The 23708-nt window shown below is 41.3% G+C and overlaps 1 protein-coding gene across 3 annotated transcripts in view; it reads left to right on the forward strand.

The window, feature by feature from the left end:
• RBL2 (RB transcriptional corepressor like 2) overlaps positions 1–23708 on the forward strand; it is a 59770-nt gene that overhangs the window by 9125 nt on the left and 26937 nt on the right. For 2 of the 3 annotated variants that reach the window (XM_008257295.4, XM_017342225.3), the window contains exons 4-11: positions 1694–1758; positions 7365–7493; positions 9977–10137; positions 10227–10291; positions 11425–11611; positions 15907–16073; positions 20481–20590; positions 22404–22507. In XM_008257295.4, coding sequence (XP_008255517.1) covers positions 1694–1758; positions 7365–7493; positions 9977–10137; positions 10227–10291; positions 11425–11611; positions 15907–16073; positions 20481–20590; positions 22404–22507 — 988 coding nt within the window. The remainder of the gene's footprint in view (positions 1–1693; positions 1759–7364; positions 7494–9976; positions 10138–10226; positions 10292–11424; positions 11612–15906; positions 16074–20480; positions 20591–22403; positions 22508–23708) is intronic. The other variant, XM_070063531.1, reaches the window with a different exon arrangement.

Below are 23708 nucleotides of genomic sequence, written 5' to 3' on the forward strand. Positions count from 1 at the left end.
TGACTGCAGAATCGTATGCTTTGCCATGACTGGATACTGCACCTCACATGCACTGTTAAAAGTCTATCACTATTTATTGAAAGTATTTTTTAAGGTATTATGTAGGACAGAGATATTTAGAAGAAGAAAAAACCAATCTATAGTCGCTTTTGTGGAGGAGTTTGCAGTGTAATTAGGGAGAGGAGGGATGTATAAAGATTCCAGTCTGTGTAGTGTAACTTATAAAAGTCATGTGAATGCAGTAGATAATAGAAATATAGGAATTGTGAGGTAAAAAATAAATCTCATGTGAAGAAGCCAGTCAGGTATGGCCGTGGAATAGGTAGAATAGGTCTTGGAAGTTCATTATCAAGGATTTTGAGAGGTGAATTTAGAGATACAGAGCCTTCTAGGCAGAAGAAATTCCCAGAATAGATGCAGAAGCAGAAAAGCAAGAAGACATTTGGGAAGGAGGAGGTTAGTCAACTTTTTTCTACAGTCCTCAAGTTATAGAGCCAGAATTTAGAATGACTTAAATATTAAGCTAAAAAAAATTGAATTTTATCTTGGTGGGCAGTAAAAAATAGAAACAGTTTATCATGTGCCTATGCTAAAAAGGCTACTCCTCCCACCCCATTCCCCTCCCATGATGAGCAGAGAGAGCTACAGAGTTCCCATCTGCAGGTTCAATCCCCAAATGTCCACAATGGCCAAGGCTAGGCTGGGCCAGATCAAAGCAAGGAGCCAGGAATGCAATACAGGTCTCCCCAGGATCCAACTAGTTGAGCCATCACTGCTGCCTCCCAGGATGTGAATTAGTAGGAAGCTGGAGTTAGGAGCTAGAGCTCTGACTTGAACCCAGCTACTCTGATCTGGGACTTGGGTAATCTGAAACAGCATCTTAACCACCAAGCCAAATGCCTGCCTTGGGAGGCTAGTTTTAAAAACCTTTCATCCTTGCCTAGAACTGATAAATTAAGTCTAGGATTATACCTAAGTAGAATAATCTTTTTTTACAGGTGAAGTGACTAGGGCCCTGGGAAAACACATCTTCGTAGCTAATGAGAGTAGTGGAACTAACCCAGGTCTCCTGGTCTCCTCCAGGGTATTTTGCTCTTCTTGGCAACTTATTAGAATAAGGCTGTTGGGATGTGAAGATCACAGATGTCTTGTCTAAATATTGGCAGAAGTTTTGGTAAAAAAGGAAAGCTTGAAGCAGGTCTGAAATTCCCTTAAGCAGATAACTTGTCAAAATACTAGTACTCCTAATGGAGGAAGTAGAAGGAGTTACAGAAGGCTCACATTTTTTTGTTAAAATGTCTTTTGTGGCTTGACGTAGTCTGGCATATCTTTAGGGAGAGAGGGCCTCGGTTCTCATCAGCTGTGATAAAGGGGGAAAATAAAAGGAAAGAAGCAGCATTAGCCTAAGGTCATGAAAGAACTGTTGTTATTCATTCTATTTTTGACCTTATGTTTCCTGACCTTAGAAAACTTTAGGACTTCTTTAGAAATTTTTGAGATGTCCTCTTTTCCTGGCTCCCGGCTGTTTCCTACCAGTGTTTGGTTGGGGCAGAGCTTCTTGTGCATTTTCCTTGTGAAGCTGAAGTTCTCTCTAACAGTGGATTTTGTTTTGCACCTAATTTACCATCGTTTGGAAGTCTTTCTCGAGTCTTCTATTGTCTCATGACTTCTTTTTTCCTCCCACTCCCCAAAGGCGACAGCCCTGTACGGTGTCTGAAATTTTCCATTTTTGTTGGGTGCTTTTTATATATGCAAAAGGTAAGAAAGAATAATATTTATTTAGTTGTTAGTTTACTTAAATTTTCAGATAATAATTTTATCAACTTGTAACATATTGAAGTGTTTTGCTGAAAATTTTCTCAAGCATTTTAATTCAGATTTTTTAAAAATATTGCTTTTTATAAGAGTCTTTGAATGTCTACAGTATTTGAGTCTTCTCTTATTAAATTGAAAATCCTTTACTTTTGTTCATACATGTCTTCTCCATACAAAACTATTGTTCTGATTTATGAACTCTGAAAATGCATTACTCTGTGTATGCTTGTAGTTTGTGTTTTGAGCTGCTTTTTCATGACACATGTTTTGGTTGAGCAGTCGTCCTCAGAGTAGTTTAAATTACTTTTTGCATCTTAGAAAAATCAAATATATTTAACTATAATTTATTTTTTCTCCCTTCTCCTCTTTTTTAACCTACCCAAAGGTCTGCATTCAGTGAAATACATCTCTTATTTTTGTCCTCTTTGTAATTCTATGTAGAAATAATTTTTTGCAATCTAAAGGAGAAACTAGTTTGATAGCTTTTTTCTATATGCCATGGGGAATGCCTTTTCCCACAAGATATAAAGCTAAAAACAAAGAATCACAGAACTGGAAAGGAGTTTCATAAATATAAGAAATTCTTATTAGGGTAGGGGTGGGAATATCCTGCCTGCTGGCCACTTAAGACTTGCAAAATCATTTGATTGGGCCCTGTGAAGGCAACCACAGGTGGACTCAAAACTCAGTAAATCTATAGCAGACTCATTTTTTTTTTTTTTAAGATTTATTTTATTTGAAAGGCAGATTTAGGGAGAGAGAGAAAGAGAACTTCCATTAGCTGGTTCACTCCCCAGATAGCCGCAATGGCCTGAATCAATGGAACTGAATCAGGCCACCAATGCCAGGAGCCAGGAGCTGCTTCTAGGTCTCCCATGTGGGTGAGGGACCCAAGCACTGCTTTACCGGGCCCATTAGCAGGGAGCTGGATTGGAAGCAAAACAGCTGGTGCCTATAGGGGATGCTGGTGTCGCAGATGGCAGCTTTACTTGCTATGTCACAATGCCAGCCCGAGCAGGCTAATTTTTAAGTTGATAATTTTGTATGGTTTGTGAATTATAACTGTCCAAAAGGCCCTTGGCAGAAACAACAACAACAAAAAACTTCCCCACCCCTGCATTTGATGAACTAACTCAACTACTCACTTTAGAAATTAGGCAACTTAGACCCCAAAGCTAGCTGCTAGGAATAGGGCTAGGATTTCAACCCAGATCTCCTGCCTTCTGTTTTCATGTTGAGTGAAGTCCTGTGGCAGGGATGAGTCAGTGCCATTGGTCTCCAGGTTTGATGTGTTTCATTACAGCTGGTCCTCTCATAGCTAGTTGGGTGAGTGTCATCCTTCCTTCCCTGAATTGCATGCTTGATTGAAAAGTCTCTGCCCGTGGGGCATAGAAGTTAAGCCTCTGCCTGCAGTGCCTGCATCCCATATGGGTGCTGGTTCAAGTCTCGGCTGCCCCACTTCCAATTTAACTCCCTGCTAATGCACCTGGTAAAGCAGCAGAAGATGGCCTAAATACTTGGGCCCCTGCACCCACTTGGGAGACCTGGAAGAAGCTCTGGCTTCAGCCTGGCCCAGCTCTGGCCATTACTGCCATCTGAGGAGTGAACCAGCAGATGAAGATCTCTGCCTCTCTGTCTTTTCTCTCTGTATTTCTGCTTTTCAAATAAATAAATAAATCTTCAAAAAAAAAAAAAAAAAAAAGTCTCTGGCCAGATGTGAGCTGTTAGTAACTGTTTTCCATCATGCTGGTATGTTTCTTTAGTGAAGATCAAGGTGATGTGATTAGTGGCATCAAGTAAAGGCTTAGGAGTATATAAAACATTTTTAGAGTAGCTGCAACAAATTTGGCTTATGTGGCTGGTATTATAAATAATGTTCTTTTCATATGGTTGTATTGGGCAGTTATGTATAAATTTAGGGATTCAGTTTCCCTTCTATTTTCTATGTGTGCTTAGGAGTAAATTTTTTGCACTAGATATACTATAAATAAAGTTTTTTAGATTTATTTTATTTGAAAGGCAGAGTTAGAGAGGAAAAGGCAGAGACTGAGACAGAGAGATCTTTTGTTGGCTGGTTCATTCCCCAAATGGCCACATCAGGCTGAAGCTAGGAGTCAGGAGCTTCATCTGGGTCTCCCATGTGGCAGGGGCCCAAGAACTTGAGGGGCTGTCTTCTGCTGGTTTCACAGGCCCATTAGCAGGGAGCTGAATTGGAAATGGAGCAGCTAGGACTTGAACCGGTGCCCATATGGGAGGCTGGCGCTACAGGCAGTGGTGTAACCTGCTGTGCCACAGTGCCAGCCCCTAAAAATAATTAAAATAATTTTTATTGGGGTCGGCATTCTGGAGTAGCAGATTTAGCCTCTGTCTGTGATTCCAGCATCCCATGTAGGTGCTAGTCCGAGTCCCAGCTTTTTCACTTCTGATCTGGCTCCCTGGTAATGTGTCTGGGAAAGCAGCAGAAGATGGCCCAAGTGTTTGGGGCCCTGCCACCCACATGGGTGACCTGGAGGGAGCTCCAGGCTCCTGGCTTTGACCTGGCTCAACCCCAGCCGTTGTGTCCATTTGGGGAGTGAACCAATGGATGGAAGATCAATTCTCTCCCTTCCCCTCCCCCACCCCATCTCTCCCCTTCTTCCCCTCTTTCCATTTCTCCTCCTCCTCTCAGTAATCTGCCTTTCAAATAAATTTTTAAAAATCTTTTAAAAAATCATTTATTTACTTGAAAGGCAGAGGGACAGAGAGGGAAACAGATCTTCTGTTGGCTACTTTGCTCACCAGATGTCCACAATAGCTAGAGGTGGGCTAGGAGCCTGAAACTTCCCCTTAGGTGGTAGAGACTCAAGTACTTGAGCCATTACTTGGTGTATCCTGAATTTCACATTAGCAGGAAGCTGGAGTTGGGAGAGGAGCTAGGACTTGAACCCTGACATCCATATGGGATACAGGCATCCCAAGCAGCATCTTAACCATGGTGCCAAATAAAAAAGAATTTTATTGTGCTTTTCATCACGCTTGTTCAACTGGTGTGGCATGGTTTTTGTCACTGTGATTAACTTGGTGTTTGAATCTTATTAGTTCAGTATGTAATTTGATCTGAAGAATCTTTGCCTTTTCACTGTCTACCAGTACAGTCTTAATGATACATTAGGATCTTTTCTAATAGAAATTGGCCTTATTCAGTTCTTAAGGTGCACTATTTTATAGCCACCTTTCTCCTGACTTCTGTAGCATATGAGATACCAGGTTATCTCATTCCTGATAAATAAACCAACTCTTTGCCTGCTGTCTTTGTTGACTCCTAATGGCAGGTACACACCAGGGTCAAGTTTGGGCTTGGTGAATGAAGGGCTTTGTGACCAGACCAGCGGGTGCTACTTCCTGTTTTACATGAATTCCTAAATCTTCTTCCTTAGAAATAAGCCAATTCTGAAAGTCAAGCAAGTTTCCTTTTACCTATTACTTTTGCTGATTGAAAGATAAAATGCTTCACAAAGTGAAGTTCACTTGTAAGGTCAGGATTAGAAATGGAAAATATGTCGTATTAGGGTAGCCCTGGAATTTAAATTAGATCCTGATCTTTAGAGGCATTTTAGCTTTTTGTTAGAAATAACTATGCTGTAGTTTTTGCCTTCTGTAGACCAGTGGCAAGTTTAGACTTGTCAGTGTGATGGGCTTTGTAGCTGGAATTCAGTAGGTGCCACTTCCTGTTTTACATATGTGGAACTGAGCATATTTAAATAGAACCTCTTTACATTAGAAACAAGCAAGTTAGTTTGGTTACATCAGTGCAGAGTTTAATCTGTTAATTATAATTTGCCTTACTGGCAAAAGAATATTTTTTATCTTTATTTCATTTATATTGATTTTTTGCGTGTTTCCATTTATACACAAAGAGAATTGCTTATCCTGATATGTTGAAGTAAGTAATAACTTTCTTTGGAGAAAAGGAGAGGATAAAAAATTGAATCAAAGCTATTTTGTGTGTGTGTGTGTGTGTGCGCGCATGCATACTTGTATGCATTTTGGTAGGTATGAAAATGCTGATGTGTAGAAATAATTCTTCAGATGTATGTTAGCTATTTAAATTGAATTCATCTGATAGTATAAGAGTATAAAATCAATGTGAAGAATATAAATGTGGTGTTTAAGCAAAAAAGGGATAGGCTTGGAGTTATGGAAGACTAGAACTATATCTTAATTTTTAAGACTAAAGCGGCCGGCGCCGTGGCTCAATAGGCTAATCCTCCACCTTGCGACGCCGGCACACCGGGTTCTAGTCCCGGTCGGGGCGCCGGATTCTGTCCCGGTTGCCCCTCTTCCAGGCCAGCTCTCTGCTATGGCCAGGGAGTGCAGTGGAGGATGGCCCAGGTGCTTGGGCCCTGCACCCCATGGGAGACCAGGAAAAGCACCTGGCTCCTGGCTCCTGCCATCGGATCAGCACGGTGCGCCGGCTGCAGCGGCGGCCATTGGAGGGTGAACCAACGGCAAAAGGAAGACCTTTCTCTCTCTGTCTCTCTCTCTCACTGTCCACTCTGCCTGTCAAAAAAAAAAAAAAAAAAAAAAAAAAAAAAGACTAAAGCTAGCTGCATATAAAAACTGCTTTCAGTGAGACTTAAACCAGCACTACGGAAGTCATACATTTCTATTGGTTTAGATTTTGGTTTCTTATTTCTCTGTTAGCAAGCAATGGCAATTATCCTTGATGTGGTTCTAGAATTTAAATTTCTTTAATTGTGCTCTTGTTGCATTAATTTGTATGTGCTTATACTATTATGTATTTATGTATTATGTAGAAATGTATTTAAAATGTTACTTTTAGGACTCTGATGAAAAGTTTTACTCTTTTCAGGTATTACATGAAAAAGATAAACACAATTTTTTATAGTTTTAGATAATTTTTAAAGTTTTTGTTTTCAGAATTTTCTCTTTTTCTTGAAGATTTATTTATTTATTTGAAACTCAGAGTTACACAGAGAGAGGAGAGGCAGAGAGAGAGAAAGGTCTTCCATCCACTGGTTCACTCCCCAGTTGGCTGCAACGGCCAGAGCTGTGCCAATCCGAAGTCAGGAGCCAGGTGCTTCCTCTGGTTCTTCCCACAGGGGTGCAGGGGCCCAGAGACTTGGGCCATCTTCTACTACTTTCCCAGGCCATAGCAGGGAGCTGGATCAGAAGTGGAGCAGCTGGGACACAAACTGGCGCCCATATGGGATGCCGGCACTGAAGGTGGCGGCTTTACCCACTATGCCACTGCGCCGGCCCCTCAGAATTTTCAAACAGCAGACTGAAGACAAGTTTTATTCAGTTTAAAAGGTGCTTATTAAATGAATGGCATTTTTAGTAAACATTGAGTTTTCATTTAATTCTTTGAAATTTATTAAAATATAAGGGTAGTTATCTCTAAATGTCAATTTTCCAGAAATTTTCTTGAGCCAACTTTGTACAAGTTATAATGACATTATAGTTTAAGAAGAAAATATTTTAAAGTATTATAAAGGTGGTGTTACTTTAACTGCATTTAATTTAGCTATTCATAATCCTTTCTATAGGTAATTTCCCCATGATTAGTGATGACTTGGTCAATTCTTACCATCTTCTGTTATGTGCTTTGGACTTAGTTTATGGCAATGCCCTTCAGTGTTCCCATCGTAAAGAACTTGTGAACCCAAATTTTAAAGGTAAGTTTGTACATCAAAGATATGTGGACAACCCACATTGCTATATTATGTTTACTCTTGGGAGTGGTATGTGTGGTATTGGTATAGGTTTCTTAGCATCAGAGAACATGGTATTTTCAAGTTTCTCTCACGATAGTTGTTCAGGATACTTATTATCAGGAGTCAAGCTCTTTATGAAAACTATTTCTCCCCCCCCTCCCCAGAGATTTATTTATTTATTTGAAAAGCAGAGTTAGAGAGAGAGAGAGATATCTTCCATCACCTGGTTCATTCCCCAAATAGCCCCAACAGTGAGGGCTGGGCCAGACCAAAGGTGGAAGCCAAGTGCTCCATCCAGGTCTCCTATGTGGGATTCAGGAGCCCACGCATATTCCACTGCTTTCCCAGGCACATTAGCAGGAAGCTGGACCAGAAGTGGAGCAGCCAGGACTGGAACTGCTCATATTGGATGCTGGCATTGTAGGCAGCTACTTAACCAGCTGTGCAGCAGTGCCAGCTCCATGAAAATATTCTTCACAAAAGCAGCTGCAGATCTCACAGAGGTTAAAGTCTTGTGACAATTTTAGAAGTTTCTGAAATATGTGAGGGTACTTCAGAAAGTTTGTGGAAAATGAGCTTTTTGAGGTACCTTCCTATAATCAGCAAGGAGAAAACATTTAGAAACTGGGAGCAGTGAAGATGCTGTGAAAGCTAATAGTGTTTTCTCACTATAGCAAGCTCTGCCTGAGACGCTGGAGGAGGTCAAAGGGGGTTACTGAAAGAGTCTTCATTTTTAATTGTATAGACCAGGAGTTACGGTTCTAAAGTAAATGAAATGAACATTCCTTTCCTAAACTAACAGATGTATGGAAATAATAATTGTTTTGACTATGCATTTAGTAGGCTTTAAGGTATGTAATTTCTATGAAAGATTTACAATTTAGAGGCCAAATTAAATATTATAAAGCAAATATTACATTCAATAATGCTCTTGCTGTTTGAATAATAATACCATGATAGGATTCTGGATGATTGTCAATTTTGGGGTGCTTCCAGTTAGAATTGCAGCTTATTTACCTGTCAAGATGTGTGAAAGATATCTGAAAGAGCCACAGAGAGGCAGAGGCAGAGAGAGAGAGGTCTTTGAACCAGTGCCTATAAGGGGTGCCAGATTTGCAGGTGGCGGCCCCACCCACTATGCCACAGCACTGGCCCCTCAAGAGATGTATTTATAGATAGATAGATAGATAGATAGATATAAATATATTTTTGAAGGTTTTGTTTGTTTGTTTTAAGATATGTATTATTTTTTGAAAGACAGAGTTACAGAGAGAGGTAGAGCCAGAAAGAGAGAGTCTTCCATCCGCTGGTTCACTCCCAAATGACCACAATAGCCAGAGCTGCGCTGATCTGACTAGGAGCCAGGAGCTTCTTCCAGATCTCCCACTTGGGTACAGGGGCCCAAGGACTTGGGTCATCTACTGCTTTCCCAGGCCATAGCAGAGAGCTGGATCAGAAGTGGAGCAGCCGGGTCTAGAACCGGCGCCATGTGGGATGTGGATGCTGCAGGTTGGGGCTTTACCCACTATGCCACAGCGGCGGCCCAAGATATATATATATATGTATTTGACAAGCAGAGTGGACAGTGAGAGAGAGAGACAGAGAGAAAGGTCTTCCTTTGCCATTGGTTCACCTTCCAATGGCCGCTGCGGCCGGCGCGCTGCGGCCGGCGCACCGCACTGATCTGAAGGCAGGAGCCAGGTGCTTCTCCTGGTCTCCCATGGGGTGCAGGGCCCAAGCACTTGGGCCATCTTCCACTGCACTCCCTGGCCACAGCTGGGAGCTGGCCTGGAAGAGGGGCAACCGGGACAGAATCCGGCTCCCCGACCGGGACTAGAACCCGGTGTGTCGGTGCCGCAGGCGGAGGATTAGCCTAGTGAGCCGCGGCGCTGGCCCCAAGATATATTTTTAAGGTTAGCAAAGTTAATTCATTTGATGAATTGATGTTCCTCATATTCTTTCTGTAATTTCTCCCATTTTCTTTCCACTCCTTTTTGTATTTCTAAATAGCTGTTTCCTTTCATTTTTACTCTCTCGTATTTTTGTTTATTTCTCTTGTGCTGAACCTATGACAAGAATAAACTAAATTAATATGGTAAGTACACTTAATATAATTAAATCAAAGTATGTGATCTTTGAACAGGAGCATTAGCAGGGTGCTGGATTGGAAGTGGAGCAGCCAGACAAGAAATGGTGCTCTGGTATTAAATGTGGACATCCCAAGGGGCGGCTTTTCCCACTGTGCTGCGATGCCCCTCCTTTCTGTTTTTTGGGATATATTTAAATGGAGTCAAATTAGGCATATGTACACTATTTCCTATGTATCCATATGCTAAATCATGCTGATTAGACTTATTTATATTTTAATTTTAACAAATTAAACTTTAACAAGTTTAGTTTATTGAGTGTTAACTGGTATGCTTTTGTGATTCTGTGTGTCATAGGCTTATCTGAAGATTTTCATGCTAAGGATTATAAACCTTCCTCCGACCCACCTTGTGTCATTGAGAAACTCTGTTCCTTACACGATGGCCTGGTTTTGGAAGCAAAGGGAATAAAGGAACATTTTTGGAAGCCTTATATTAGGAAACTTTATGAAAAAAAGGTTTGTAAGTAGCAAAGAAATAACATGAAAATGTTTTCTAGAGGAATTGATTTAATATCATGACATAAGTCTCTCTTCTTTCATCATAGCTACTTAAGGGAAAAGAAGAAAATCTTACTGGGTTTTTAGACCCTGGGAATTTTGGCGAGAGCTTGTAAGTACTTCTGTTACAAAATCGTTATGGTAGGCTGACGCCGTGGCTCACTAGGCTAATCCTCCGCCTAGCGGCGCCGGCACACCGGGTCTAGTCCCGGTTGGGGCGCCGGATTCTGTCCCGGTTGCCCCTCTTCCAGGCCAGCTCTCTGCTGTGGCCAGGGAGTGCAGTGGAGGATGGCCCAGGTGCTTGGGCCCTGCACCCCATGGGAGACCAGGAAAAGCACCTGGCTCCTGGCTCCTGCCTTTGGATCAGCGCGGTGCGCTGGCCGTGGCGGCCATTGGAGGGTGAACCAACGGCAAAAAGGAAGACCTTTCTCTCTGTCTCTCTCTCTCTCACTGTCCACTCTGCCTGTCAAAAAAAAAAAAATCGTTATGGTATTTCAAGTGGTGTGCTTAGACGATCTCAGAGTTTAGTGTTCTTATTGCTTGTACTCTGGAAATTTAATTTTAAATTTTATTTATTTACATTTTATTTGAAAGGCAGAGAAACAGAGATCTTCATCTGTTGATTCTCTCCTCAAATGCCTGCCAGGAACCCAGAACTCAGTCTCATTCTCCCACGTGGGTGGTAGGGACTCAAGTGCCTGAGCCATCACTGCTGCCTTCCGGAGTGTCCAGTACTGGAAATCTGAAATTAGAACCTAAGCAGCATCTTGACTAACCAGTGCTCCAAATGCACATGCCCATACGTGCATGTTTTAAGTGTATTGAAAATTATGACTATACTTTAAAGTTTGGTTAAAGTTCTGAATGTAAATTTTTGAATAAAGAAATTCTTTTGAATCTTAACAGGTGAAAAATGATGATGTAGGAAGACTTAGGTCTTGGAGGTCCCTAGAACAGCTGGGATAGTTGAGCTTCTTACCAGAAGTTGCCCTTTCAGGCAAATACCTACCCTGAAACACCATCAGCAAAATATCCTTGGCGTGTGATGGATGACTATAGTGCAGCAAGCTTACATTTTTACTCTTCAGCTTTTATAATTAGCAGTGATCCCACTAAAATTTAAGTTTTAAAAATATTACTGGAACTTTTAGTTGAAAAGGAAAAGAAAAATATTTAAATAGAGAACATCAAATGAAATGACAGTTCTGTGAAAGAGTACATTTTTTTCCATTTCTTTTCCTCCAGTAAAGCCATCAATAAAGCCTATGAGGAGTATGTTCTATCTGTTGGGAATTTAGATGAACGTGTATTTCTTGGAGAGGATGCTGAGGAGGAAATTGGAACTCTCTCGAGGTGTCTGAACGCTGGTTCAGGAACAGAGACTGCTGAAAGGGTGCAGATGAAAAACATATTACAGCAACATTTTGATAAGGTGAGCTGAGCCGTGCCAGAAGCACAGTACGGGAGCAGTAAGCTGGGCGTTCTGTTTTGTTTGGTACTTCCTGGTGTGTGTTTTGCTTGCTTCCAGTATGAAAAAGGAAATTCCTATCATAGTTCTCTTAATTGAAAAAGTATCCTTATGTTTATGGATTTACTTTTTATTAACATCAACTTTCAAAGATTTTAATTAGGTCTGAGAAAAAGAGAACTTATATAAATTTAAATAAATATCACGTTGATAATTGTTTTTGAAAAGCTAAACCAACAATATGCAACCTTATACATAATGGACACAGTAGGCATTTAGCAAATGTTAACGGGTCTGGATTAGGGCCTTCAGTTAAGGGACTAGAGAAACAGAATCCACAGTCTTTAAGAAAATTCTTTTGGCCGGTGCCGCGGCTCACTAGGCTAATCCTCCGCCTGCAGTGCCGGCACCCTGGGTTCTACTCCCTGTCGGGGTGCCAGATTCTGTCCCGGTTGCTCCTCTTCCAGTCCAGCTCTCCTGCTGTGGCCCGGGAGTGCAGTGGAGGATGGCCCAGGTCCTTGGGCCCTGCACCCGCATGGGAGACCAAGAGGAAGCACCTGGCTCCTGGCTTCGGATCGGTGCACCACGCCGGCCGTAGTGGCCACTTGTGGGGTGAACCAACGGCAAAAAGAAGACCTTTCTGTTTCACTGTCTAACTCTGCCTGTCAAAAAAAAAAAAAAAAAAAAAAAAGAAAGAAAGAAAGAAAGAAAATTCTTTTAAACTGAGTTGCAAGATCATATGATGTTATTTCAAGTAGACACTTAGGAGTTTCCCTTCTGTTACATGATGTTCACAGAAAATACAGAGCTTCTGAAAAGTGCCTCTGGAGGCAGTATAAATAATCCAAGGAGCAACTCACCTGGATGTGAACTGCTTCAGTCTTGAGACTGGTCTACTTATTCATTCAGCAAATATTTTACAGGTGTTTAAAATGCCAGATTGTGTCCTGGACACTGGGGATACAGCAGTGAACCAAACAGCCACCAATACCCTGTTCTAAAGAGCTTATGGAATAGTGTGAGTAGATAGAAAATAGATAACCAAGAAAAGTAATAAAGTATGTCGATGATGATATTTGGGAAAAATAGAGTAGCAATACAGAGTATTTGGGGGGAGGGGAGAGCAAGTGAGTGGACCTTGGGCTATTAGGGACAAGGTGATTGGGAGAGGTGTCTCTCAGAAGGTAACAGTCACAGAGACCTGAAGTGAGGAAGCAAGCCATGTAGGTGACTGGGGAAACGTATCTGCAGTCAAGAGAATAACAAGTGCAAAGCTATAAGGTAGGAATGTGATTTCAGGGACAGTGAGAACCTGGAAGGAGTGAGGAAGAGTGGTAGGAAATGAGGAGAAGAGGGAGCAGGAGGGCTGGGCTTTTGCTGTTCTGTGATTAGATGAAAGTCATCAAGAGGGCTTGTTGAGGAGAGTGACCCCACAGTGATCCGATGGGCATTTTTTACAGGTCTTCAGGGGAAGTAGCATGAGGATGGAAGTAGGGAGCTAAGAGATTATTGCAGTGATTCTGGTGATAGTTCCTGGTGGCTTGATTCAGAGAAGCGGCTGTATTTGGGTGGTATTTTGGAGGTAATACAAGATTTACAGATGTGTTGGGTCAAGGGTATGAGAGAAAGAGAAAACAGTCATCACTCTGGGGAAACTGTTAAAGCTAAACTCCTTACAGATGCCTGGAAGGTCTTAAGTGATCTCCTGCCTCTCTGAATGAGTCTCCTACTGCTTTGCTCCTCACCCATTCTGTGCCTGCCATATTAGCTTCCTTTCAGTCTTCAGTTATGCCAGGCACACTGCCAACTCAAAATCTTTGCCCTGCTGTTTCCTCTGCCTAGATTATGTTTCTTCAAGACACTCGTGTGGCATACTCTTAACTTCCTCCCTTCATGCTGGTCTCAGATAACCTGACTACTACATGAACTGATAACCACCAACTTCCTCCTCAACCCTCAGGACATCCTTTCCCCTTTACTTTGTACTTAGTGTTCCTCTTAGCATTTGTCACTGTTTAAGAGTAAGCGGGTAGGTAAAAAGAATTAGTGTCTGTCTCCCTGCATTAGAATTTAAACTTTTAATGACTTCTGTGACTAGTGTTGTATGCAGTGCTTGTCATATAGTAGGCATTCCAAGAATATTATTTACTATTGACATTGAAAGGTAACAGCAAGTCTGGGAGTCAAATCAAGAGTTAGTTATTAACATGTTAAGTGCAAGATGTCTTTTAGGCCTCCTAGTGGAGACATTGAGTAGGCAGTTTCGAAATTCAAAACTGGAGTTCACAGCAGAGGTGTTGTAGGATACAGATGGTTTTTAAAGCTACAGAATGAGGAAAGATTACGTAGCAGTATATGTTGATAGGGGATGAAAAAGAAGTCTAAGGACAGAGCTCTGACACATTCCAAATTTTATGTCTTCACTTGCAGAAGGAATGTCCTAATTTTTTTAAAAAAATATCAATTTCATATTTGTACTTGAGTTAAGGCAAGAGACCTCTTGGTGAGGATGCACGGGAAGCTTTAAGCGTTTCAACAGTGCTGATGAGAAACCGCATGCTGCCCTTGAGGAGTCTGGGCAGGAAGCTGTTTGTGGTTGTCACACCTGGTATCCTTTGTGAAACCACTACTACCTGTAGAGGATGTGGTTATATGCTGCTAGGTGCTACTGGTTCTCCTGTGTTTGTCCAAGAGCACCTTGGTTTATAAACAGTGAAGAAGCAGGCTGCAAGAGACCTTGAAACACTGAGAGCAGCCTTCTGAATATAGCTCGTCTACCCAGATCATTTATTGACTTAAAACATTATGTAGTGAATTTCTTTGAAACAAAGTGATGGTCTTAGTGCTACTGCTGTTGAAGACATGGAGAGAGTATGTAGATTTATTTCTATATGTCGAATTTCTGTGTTTTTCTGTATCTTGTGAAACTTGAATGATTTGTTCTATTGCCAGGTGAAAATTCAGGGTGAAAATTTTGCAAGGTGTTTTTAAAACTCTCTAGGATATGTTCACTTAATACATAGGAAAAGTGGTTTATCTTGAATACTAAAAGACACTATTAAGTTCTTAACCTTTTAGGGTTTATTTGAAAAATGAAGGGAGAAGTCTTATTAGCAGATGTACTAATGGTTAAATTCTTGGATACTAAGTCATTCATATCTTTTTAATTTTTATACTCAAGAATGTTGATTTTAACTTTTTTTTATATATTCTAGTAACTAAAGGTAGAGAAGAGATAGGAAGACTGATGAAGACTGCCCTGCATTTGACTGTCTTTTTGGAGAATGTTTTAATCCTCTCTGGAGCAAATTTTTTTTTTTTTAAGATTTATTTATTTTGCCGGCACCGTGGCTCAATAGGCTAATCCTCCGCCTTGCGGCGCCGGCACACCGGGTTCTAGTCCCAGTCGGGGCACCGGATTCTGTCCCGGTTGCCCCTCTTCCAGGCCAGCTCTCTGCTGTGGCCCGGGAGTGCAGTGGAGGATGGCCCAAGTACTTGGGCCCTGCACCCCATGGGAGACCAGGAGAAGCACCTGGCTCCTGCCTTTGGATCAGCGCGGTGCGCCGGCCGTGGCGGCCATTGGAGGGTGAACCAAAGGCAAAGGAAGACCTTTCTTTCTCTCTCTCTCTCACTGTCCATTCTGCCTGTCAAAAAAAAAAAAAAAAAAAAAGATTTATTTATTTTGTATTTGAAAGAGTTACAGAGAGGAAGAGGCAGAGAGCGAGAGAAAGGTCCCATCCACTGGTTCACTCCCCAAATGGCTATGATGGCTGGGGCTAGGCCAGATCCTAGCTAGGAGCCAGGAGCTTCCTCCCAGTCTCCCCGTGAGCAAAGGGGCCCAATGATTTGGGTCATCTTCTACTGCTTTCCCAGGTGCATTAGCAGGTTGCTGATAGGAAGTGGAGCATCAGGGACTCGGACCAGCTCCCATATGGGATGCCAGCATTGCAGGCGGGGGCTTTAACCTGCTGCACCACAGCACTGGCCTCAAGATTTAATTTTTGAGAGACTGACTTTTAGTTTGCTAAAATATAAATTGTTCTCTCATTCATCTTTATATGGATGGATGATAGTGGCTCGTAGTGAGTGGTGTTATGTTTAAATTCTAGGAATGGTGATGTTTGAGTTGATAAAATTAAATGGCATTGTAAAGATAAAGTCTGATTGACTTGAATTCCAGTTTGTGAACTCTTTAGGTCTTTCTGATTGAAAATAATGTCCTTTTTTTTTTTTTTAAATTCTTAATTTTTCTCCTTTAGTCCAAAGCACTTAGAATCTCTACACCACTTACTGGTGTGAGATACATTAAGGAGAACAGTCCTTGTGTGACCCCAGTTTCTACAGCAACACACAGCTTGAGTCGTCTGCATACGATGCTGACAGGCCTCAAGAATGCACCAAGTGAGAAACTGGAACAGATTCTGAGGTAAGTTTGAGCCCTGTAAGCCTTCCAAGACTTGATTGTTTACTATTTTCCCAAGTTCTATTTTATTTTTCACTGTTAGCATACCTTAATTCACCCACTACTTCTGTGTCTGTTGCATGCCCAATCCTGTTGTTTATCAGTAGAAGGCATAACAACATTAGCTGTATAGATGAAGATCATCTTTCTTTGGAATTCTATAATGTAGTAGAAAGGTCAATAACTAACAACACTGGACAAATAGAACAAAGCACCAAAATGTCTTCTTCCCAGATGTTCTGTCCTGAGATTTCAGAGAGGCAGGGGTGGGAATGGGAGGTGTCGGTGGATGGGAGTTATCAGCGGACTTCACCAAGAGGATTGAGCAAAGTTCTGAAGAGTGGATCGAATATGAAGTTGACAGAGTTCCATGTGTTCATGAAGCAAGACAGAAACTACTGTAACTTTGCTAAGCTCTGTAAAATATTCTTAGTCTGCAAACAAAGTTAGTTGACTTTCATTCCTTTGATCTGCCTAAGACTGGTAGGAAAATCAGTGAGCCTTAGTGAAAAACAACGTAGCCTGAATCTATCTCATAGCAAGTTTATTTGAAAAAATTGTCTACAAGGTCCTTCCTTGGTCCTAAAACTTTTTGTTGTTGTTTTTAAAGATTTATTTATTTAATTGAAAGGCAGAGTTACAGAGAGGCAGAGACAGAGAAAAAGAGATCATCCATCTGCTGGTTCACTCCCCAGATGGCCGCCATGGGTAGAGCTGAGACAATCTGAAGCCAGGAGCCAGGAGCCTCTTCCAGGTCTCTCATGTGGGTGCAGGGGCCCAAGTACTTGGGCCATCTTCTACTGCTTTCCTAGGCTATTAGCAGAGCTGGATCATCCGAAATGGAGCAGCCGGGTCTCGAACAGGCACCCATATGGGACGCCAGCACTGCAGGTGGCAGTTGCTACACCACGGTGCAAGCCCTGGTCCTAAAACTTTATGATTTGGTAACATACACCCTATAAGAAGCCGTTTTGTTTCTGGTGTATGGAATTAAGAAGACTCTGTATACATACACAGTTCCCTTTCATAGCTATGCTCTTTCTTTTCTTTTTCTTTTTTTTATTTTACAGGTAGAGTTATAGACAGTGAGAGAGAGACAGAGAGAAAGGTCTTCCTTCCGTTGGTTCACTCCCCAAATGGCCGCTACTACTGGTGCTGCGCCTATCCAAAGCTAGGAGCCAGGTGCTTCTTCCTGGTCTCTCATGCAGGTGCAGGGGCCCAAGCACTTGGGCCATCCTCCACTGCCCTCCTGGGCCACAGCAGAGAGCTGGACTGGAAGAGGAGCAACCGGCACTAGAACCCGGCACCCATATGGGATGCCGGGGCTGCAGGCGGAGGATTAGATTAGCCTAGTGAGCCACGACGCCAGCCCCATAGCTATGCTCTTTAAACTTCAAGGTTGAATAATTTTCCCTTTATTCTTTTCTTTTTAAGATTTTTTTTTTTTATTTATTTGAAGGGCAGAATTAATGAGAGAGAGAGAAGGAAAGACAGAGAGAGAGAGAGAGAGAGAGAGAGAGAGAGAGAAAGATCTTCTGTCCCCTGTTCACTCCCCAAATGCCTGCAATGACTGGAGCTGGGCTTGTCTGAAGTCAGGAGCCAGGAGCATCTTCTAGATCTCCCACGTAGGGGCAGGGGCCCAAGCACGTGGGCCATTTTATGGCACCTTCCCAGGCACATTAGCAGGAAGGTGGATTAGAAGTAGAGCAGCTGGGATGCGAATGGGTGCCCATATGAGAGGCTGGTGCCGTAGCAGTAGTTTTATCTGCTACACCACAGTACCACCCCTCCCTTTATTCTTAAGTTCAGTTGTGATTTATGTTCAGTAAGTTGTGTCTGTATATGTTCTCTTCCTAAGTCATGCTTTTCAAGTGGGCCTTGTTTGCCTTGAAATTAGAAACATTTTATAAATATATTTTAATCTATACCTTTTAGATCTCTCTACATTCTCTAACCATAACATGTTCTTTTATTATTAAGCTCCAATAATGTGGTTAAATATTACCAATAGATGCTTGGTAAATCCAAAAGGTCCAGTTTTGTAAAAAGTTACATTGATAAATAAAATTCTGCCTGTATATGTTATTCAGTAATTATCTCCAGCAGGATTATCACTGATTTTTATTTTTTAAACATATTTTTGCAATGAATATATATTTATGATCAAGATAAAAGCATACTTAAAAAAGCCTACGTGGTGATAATTTTTATTTCATAAGATACTTCTGCATTGAAATATATATTGCTTCCTAATCACAATTAATGAAATAAACTTATTTTGGGGAGAAAAATGTAGAATTCTAATAATAGTTTATATGAGTCTTTGACATAGATTATATACTCCATCATTTATTTTCTTCCAGGAATTCTTTTTTTTTTTTTTTTTCCTTCATTTCAGAGGTGAAGAGACAGAGTGAGCATGTGAATGTGTGTGCATGTAAGCTATAATCCACTGGTTCACACACAAAATGGCTGCAACTGGGAGCCAGGAAATCAATGCAGCTTTCCCATGTGGATGGCAGGAGCCCAATTACTTGAGCCATCACTGCTGCTGTAGCAGGAAGCTAGAGTCAGGAGTAGAGTTGGAAGTGGAGCTGGGTATCAAACCCAGGCACTCTAATATGGGACATAGGTGTGTTAACTTAATGTCAACCACTAAGTGAACCTTTCAGTTTATTTATTTATTTATTTATAAGGCACAGAGACAGAGCAGGGGAAAGAGAGATAGTGATAGACAAAGATCTTCCACCCACTGCTTCTCTCAAAATGCCTGCACTAGCTGGGACTCGGCTGCAGCCAGGCTATGAGAGCTCAATCTAGGTCTCTCACTGGATGGCAGGAAACCAAGTACTAGAGCCATCATGTGCTGCCTCCCAGGGTGTGCACTTGCAGGAAGCTGGAATCAGAAGTGAAGTTGAGGCTGCAACCCAAACACTCCTTTATGGATTGTGGGTATCCCAAGTTGTGTTTTCTTTTTTTAAAGATGTATTTATTTATTTGAAAGGCAGAGATACAAAGAGAAAGAGAGAGAGATCGATTTTCCATCCTCTGGTTCACTCCCTAAATGGCTACAATGGCTAGGACTGGGCCCATCCAAGTCCAGGAGCCAGGAACTTCATCTGAGTCTCCCATATGGGTATAGGGGCCCAAGTAGTACTTGGTACATCTTCTACTGCTTTCCCAGGCACATTAACAGGGAGCTGGATTAGAAGTGGAGCATCTGGGATTCAAACTGGCACTCACATGGGATGCTGGCACTGCAGGTGGAGGCTTAACCTTATATGTCATAGCGCCAGTCCCCAAGTAATTTTTTTTTTTTTTAAGATTTATTTACTTATTTGAAAGTCAGATTGACAGAGAGGCAGAGGCAGAGAGAGAGGTCTTCCATCCTCTGGTTCACTCCCCAAATGGCCGGAGCTGGGCCACTCTGAAGCCAGAAGTTTCCTTTAGGTCTCCCATGTAGGTGCAGGGGCCAAGGGCTCGGGCCGTTTTCTACTGCTTTCCCAGGCCATAGCATAGAGTGGGATCGGAAGTGGAGCAGCCAGGATTTGAACTGGTGACCGTATGGGATGCTGGCACTGCAGGAGGCAGCTTTATGCAATACGACACAGCGCCGGCCCGCCCAAGTCATGTTTTTACTATTATACGAAATATCTTCACCTCCTCACCACCCTGGCATGAGTTCTTAATGGGATTACTACTGTCTAGGGAAGCAGTTAAAGACCATTTTGGTTGTCATCAGTGAATGGGGATGGCTAAAGCAGGTGGGAGGCAGTCAGTCACAGACATCAAATGGCCTGGCCAGTATTGTTAAAGTTACTGCAGTAAGGGGCCAGCGCTGTGGTGCAGCAAAGCACCAGCATCCCATATGGGTGCCAGTTCTAGTCCCGGCTGCTCCTCTTCCAATTCAGCTCTCTGCTATGGCCTGGGAAAGCAATAGAAGATGGCCCAAGTCTTTGGGCCCCTGCACCCATGTGGGAGACCTGGAAGAAGCTCCTGGCTCCTGGCTACGGACTGGCTCAGCTCTGGCCTTTGCAGCCATCTGGGGAGTAAACCAGCGGATGGAAGACCTCTCTCTCTGTCTCTACCTCTCTCTGTAACTCTCTTTCAAATAAATAAAATAAATCTTAAAAGTTACTGCAGTAAAAAATGCAGTTCCACAAAAGATTTGTATTTTCACTCAAAACAATAATATCACTACCTTTCACAAGATATATGACATTTGCTGTATTAATTTGTGAAGTACACAAGTATAGTTTTTGTTCAAAATACTTTTTATTTTTCTGTTAGTTAAACTACAGAGTTGTGAACTTTTATCTGTTTGTGACTTGGTAAGATCTTTAAATTATATAATTCCTTATGACTTTTTAGGACATGTTCCAGAGATCCAACCCAGGCCATTGCTAACAGGTTGAAAGAAATGTATGAAATATATTCTCAGCATTCCCAGCCAGATGAGGACTTTAATAATTGTGCTAAAGGTAAGGTGTTTAAAATTACCTATGAAGGATCTTCAAAAAGTTCATTAAAATGTATGTTATTAAACAAACCTATTCATGGATTTCAAATTCTTTTGCATCAAAATAAACTGGGGTGGGTATTAATTATTACATTAATTAATGTATTAATTAGTTAAGATGCTGCTTAGGATACTTGGATTCCATTTCTGCTTTCGATTCCAGTTTCTTGCTGATGTGTACCCTGGGAGACTGCAACGATAGCTGAAGAGGGTGGGTCCCTGCCACCCATGTGGAGACTTGGATTGAATTCCTTTCCCCTGGCCTGGCCCAGCCCCAGCTGTTGCAGGCATTTAAGGGGTGAACCAGTGGATAGGTCATTTTCTGTGTGTATCTGTCACTCTGTCTATATTTCACTTTTTAAAGTGAGCTTTTTTTAACTTTTCCATTTTTTTTGACACACTCTTGTATACTTCTCTCATCTTTAAAAATTATTTTAAATTTTCATTTCCTTCAAAAGGCAGAAAGAGAGGAAGAGTCAAGGAAAGATAGAGATTGTCCATCTGCTAGTTCAGTCCCCAAATGTCTGCAACAGCCAGGGCTGGGACAGGAAGAAACCAGGAGCCCAAACTCAATACAGGTCTTCCACATGGGTGGCAGAGACTCAAGTAGTTGAACCATCATCCATTGCTTCACAGGGTGAGAGTTAACAGGAAGCTGGATCAGAAACAAAGTGGCTGGGACCTGAACCAGGCACTTCAGGATGGGATATGGACCTCCCAAACGGTCACTTAACTGCTGTGACAAGCACCCATCCCCTTTTCTCATCTCTGATGTTTTGCATGGAGTCCTTTCTTAGCAACTGAGTCAGAAATATGAGGAAAATATTTGTGACTGTAGCTTGAGGGTGGAATGCAGCTATTCAATTTTTATTTTTGTTGAATGATTTGTGAGACTTCTTAGAAATTTCAAACATATCTTTATTATTTTGGACTTCTGATACTTTTTTATTTTACATTATTTAGTTTGCATATGTAAACTGCAAATTACGTAGAAGTGTTGTAGATATTCAATATATTCAGAACAAGCACAGAAGATAGCAGCTGTTATGTGCCCAATCCTGGCCTGGGAGTTTTCTCATGCATGAATTGGAACCAAGTACAGTTGTCCTGTGGTATACACAGGAGATTGGTTCTAGGATTCTGTCACTGTCCCCAGGATACCAGAATCCACAGATGCCTTAATCCATTATATGAAATGGCATAATATTTGCACATAAGCTAGGCATATCCCCCTGTGTTCCTTAAATCATCTGTAGATTACTTGTAATACTTAATACTGTGTAAGTGCTTTGTAAATAGCTGTTATACTGCATGGTTTAGGGAATTTGACAAGAAAAAATTTGTGCTTGTTCAGGACAGACTTTCAGGACAGACACTTTCAGCCTAACTGTGTAGTACATGTCAGCAGTAAATAATTTTCAGTCTGCAGTTGGTTGAATCTGTGTGTGTGGTGGGCTGACTGTTTTTGAAACACAGTACCAATTACATATGTAGGGCTGTTTTGTTCAAATATATTGAGAAATAGGGTTTGACTCTTAGTGGAATGCTATTACAGTTTATATACAACTTCTATTTTATAATTTAGAACAATGAAAATGTTACCGTGAAGAATCTTAGGGATAACTGAAACAGCAGTTATATGAAGTGTAGATGTAGATATCTGAAGTGCAGGTTGATTTTTAAATTTAATTTTTTAGGTGGAGAGGGAAGGATGGGTCTTCGCTTCTGCAGTGTTTCATTGTATGTGATTTTTATGGCTTTGGTTATTTTTACAGAAACGGCCAGCAAACATTTTCGTTTTGCAGAAATGCTTTACTATAAAGTATTAGAATCTGTTATTGAACAAGAACAAAAAAGACTGGGAGACATGGATTTATCTGTGAGTAAGATAATGGAGTATTGATAAGCACTAAAACAGCTTCTTTCCTGCCCCATGCACAAAAAAAAAAAAAAAAAAAAAAAAAAAAAAAAAAAAAGCTTTTACCTTTAGCCCCCAGTAATCTGTTTCTACTTTTTTCTCATTATTATTTTGTAAATTCATCATTGTTATATGTCTCATGTAAGTGCACTCATACGGTTTTATCCTTTTGTATCTGGCTGATTTCACTTAGTGTAACATGCATGTTGAGAATCGGAATTTCTTTCCATTTTAATGCTGAGTAATCTTCCATATATAAACCACATTTTGTTCATTCATATGTTGATATACATTTGGAATGTTTCTATGTTTTGGCTACTGTAATGCTGCTATGAACATTGGTGTATAAGTTTGTGTTTGAGTCCTTGCTTTTAGTTTTTCTGGGTTCTTTATCTGTAGAAATGGAATTGTTGGGTCTTTTTTTTTTTTTTAAAGATGTATTTATTTATTTGAAAGATGAGTTAGAGAGAGAGGGAGAAGGAGAGACAGAGATCTTCCATTTGTTGGTTCATTCCCCAGATGGCCACAATGGCCAGAGCTGGATCAATTCAAAGCCCAGAACCAGGAGCTTCTTCTGAGTCTCCCACGTAGCTGCAGGGGCCCAAGCACTTGGGCCATCTTCTTCTTCTTCCCAAGCACATTAGCAGGCAGCCGGATCAGAAGTGGAGCAGCTGTTTCTCGAACCAGTGGCCATCTGGGATGCCCGTGCTGTAGGCAGCAGCTTTACCTGCTTTGCCAAAGCACTGGCCCCTGCTGGGTCACATAGTAATTTTATGTTTAACTTTTTGAGAACCTGCTATATGTTCTTCATGCAGATCATTTTACATTCATGCCATCAGTGTGTAAAGAATTTGTTTCTCTGCATCCTCAAATGTTATTTTCCACTTTCCTAGTAACATCTATCCTAATTGGTATGAAGTGGTAGTTCATGGCACTTTTGAGTTGCATTTCCCTAATGACTAGTGATGGTAAATATTTTTTCGTGTGCTTGTGGGCCCTTTGTAGATCTTCTTTGGAGAATTGTCTACTTCAGTCTTTTGTCCATTTTTGAATTGGTTGATATGCTTTTTTCTATTGTCAAATTGTAGGAGTTTTTTGTATATTCTTGTTAGTAATCCTTATCAGATACATGATTTGCAAATATTTTTTCCTCATTCTGTGT

Source organism: Oryctolagus cuniculus, chromosome 18, assembly GCF_964237555.1.
Source record: "Oryctolagus cuniculus chromosome 18, mOryCun1.1, whole genome shotgun sequence".
Classification (NCBI taxonomy): domain Eukaryota; kingdom Metazoa; phylum Chordata; class Mammalia; order Lagomorpha; family Leporidae; genus Oryctolagus; species Oryctolagus cuniculus.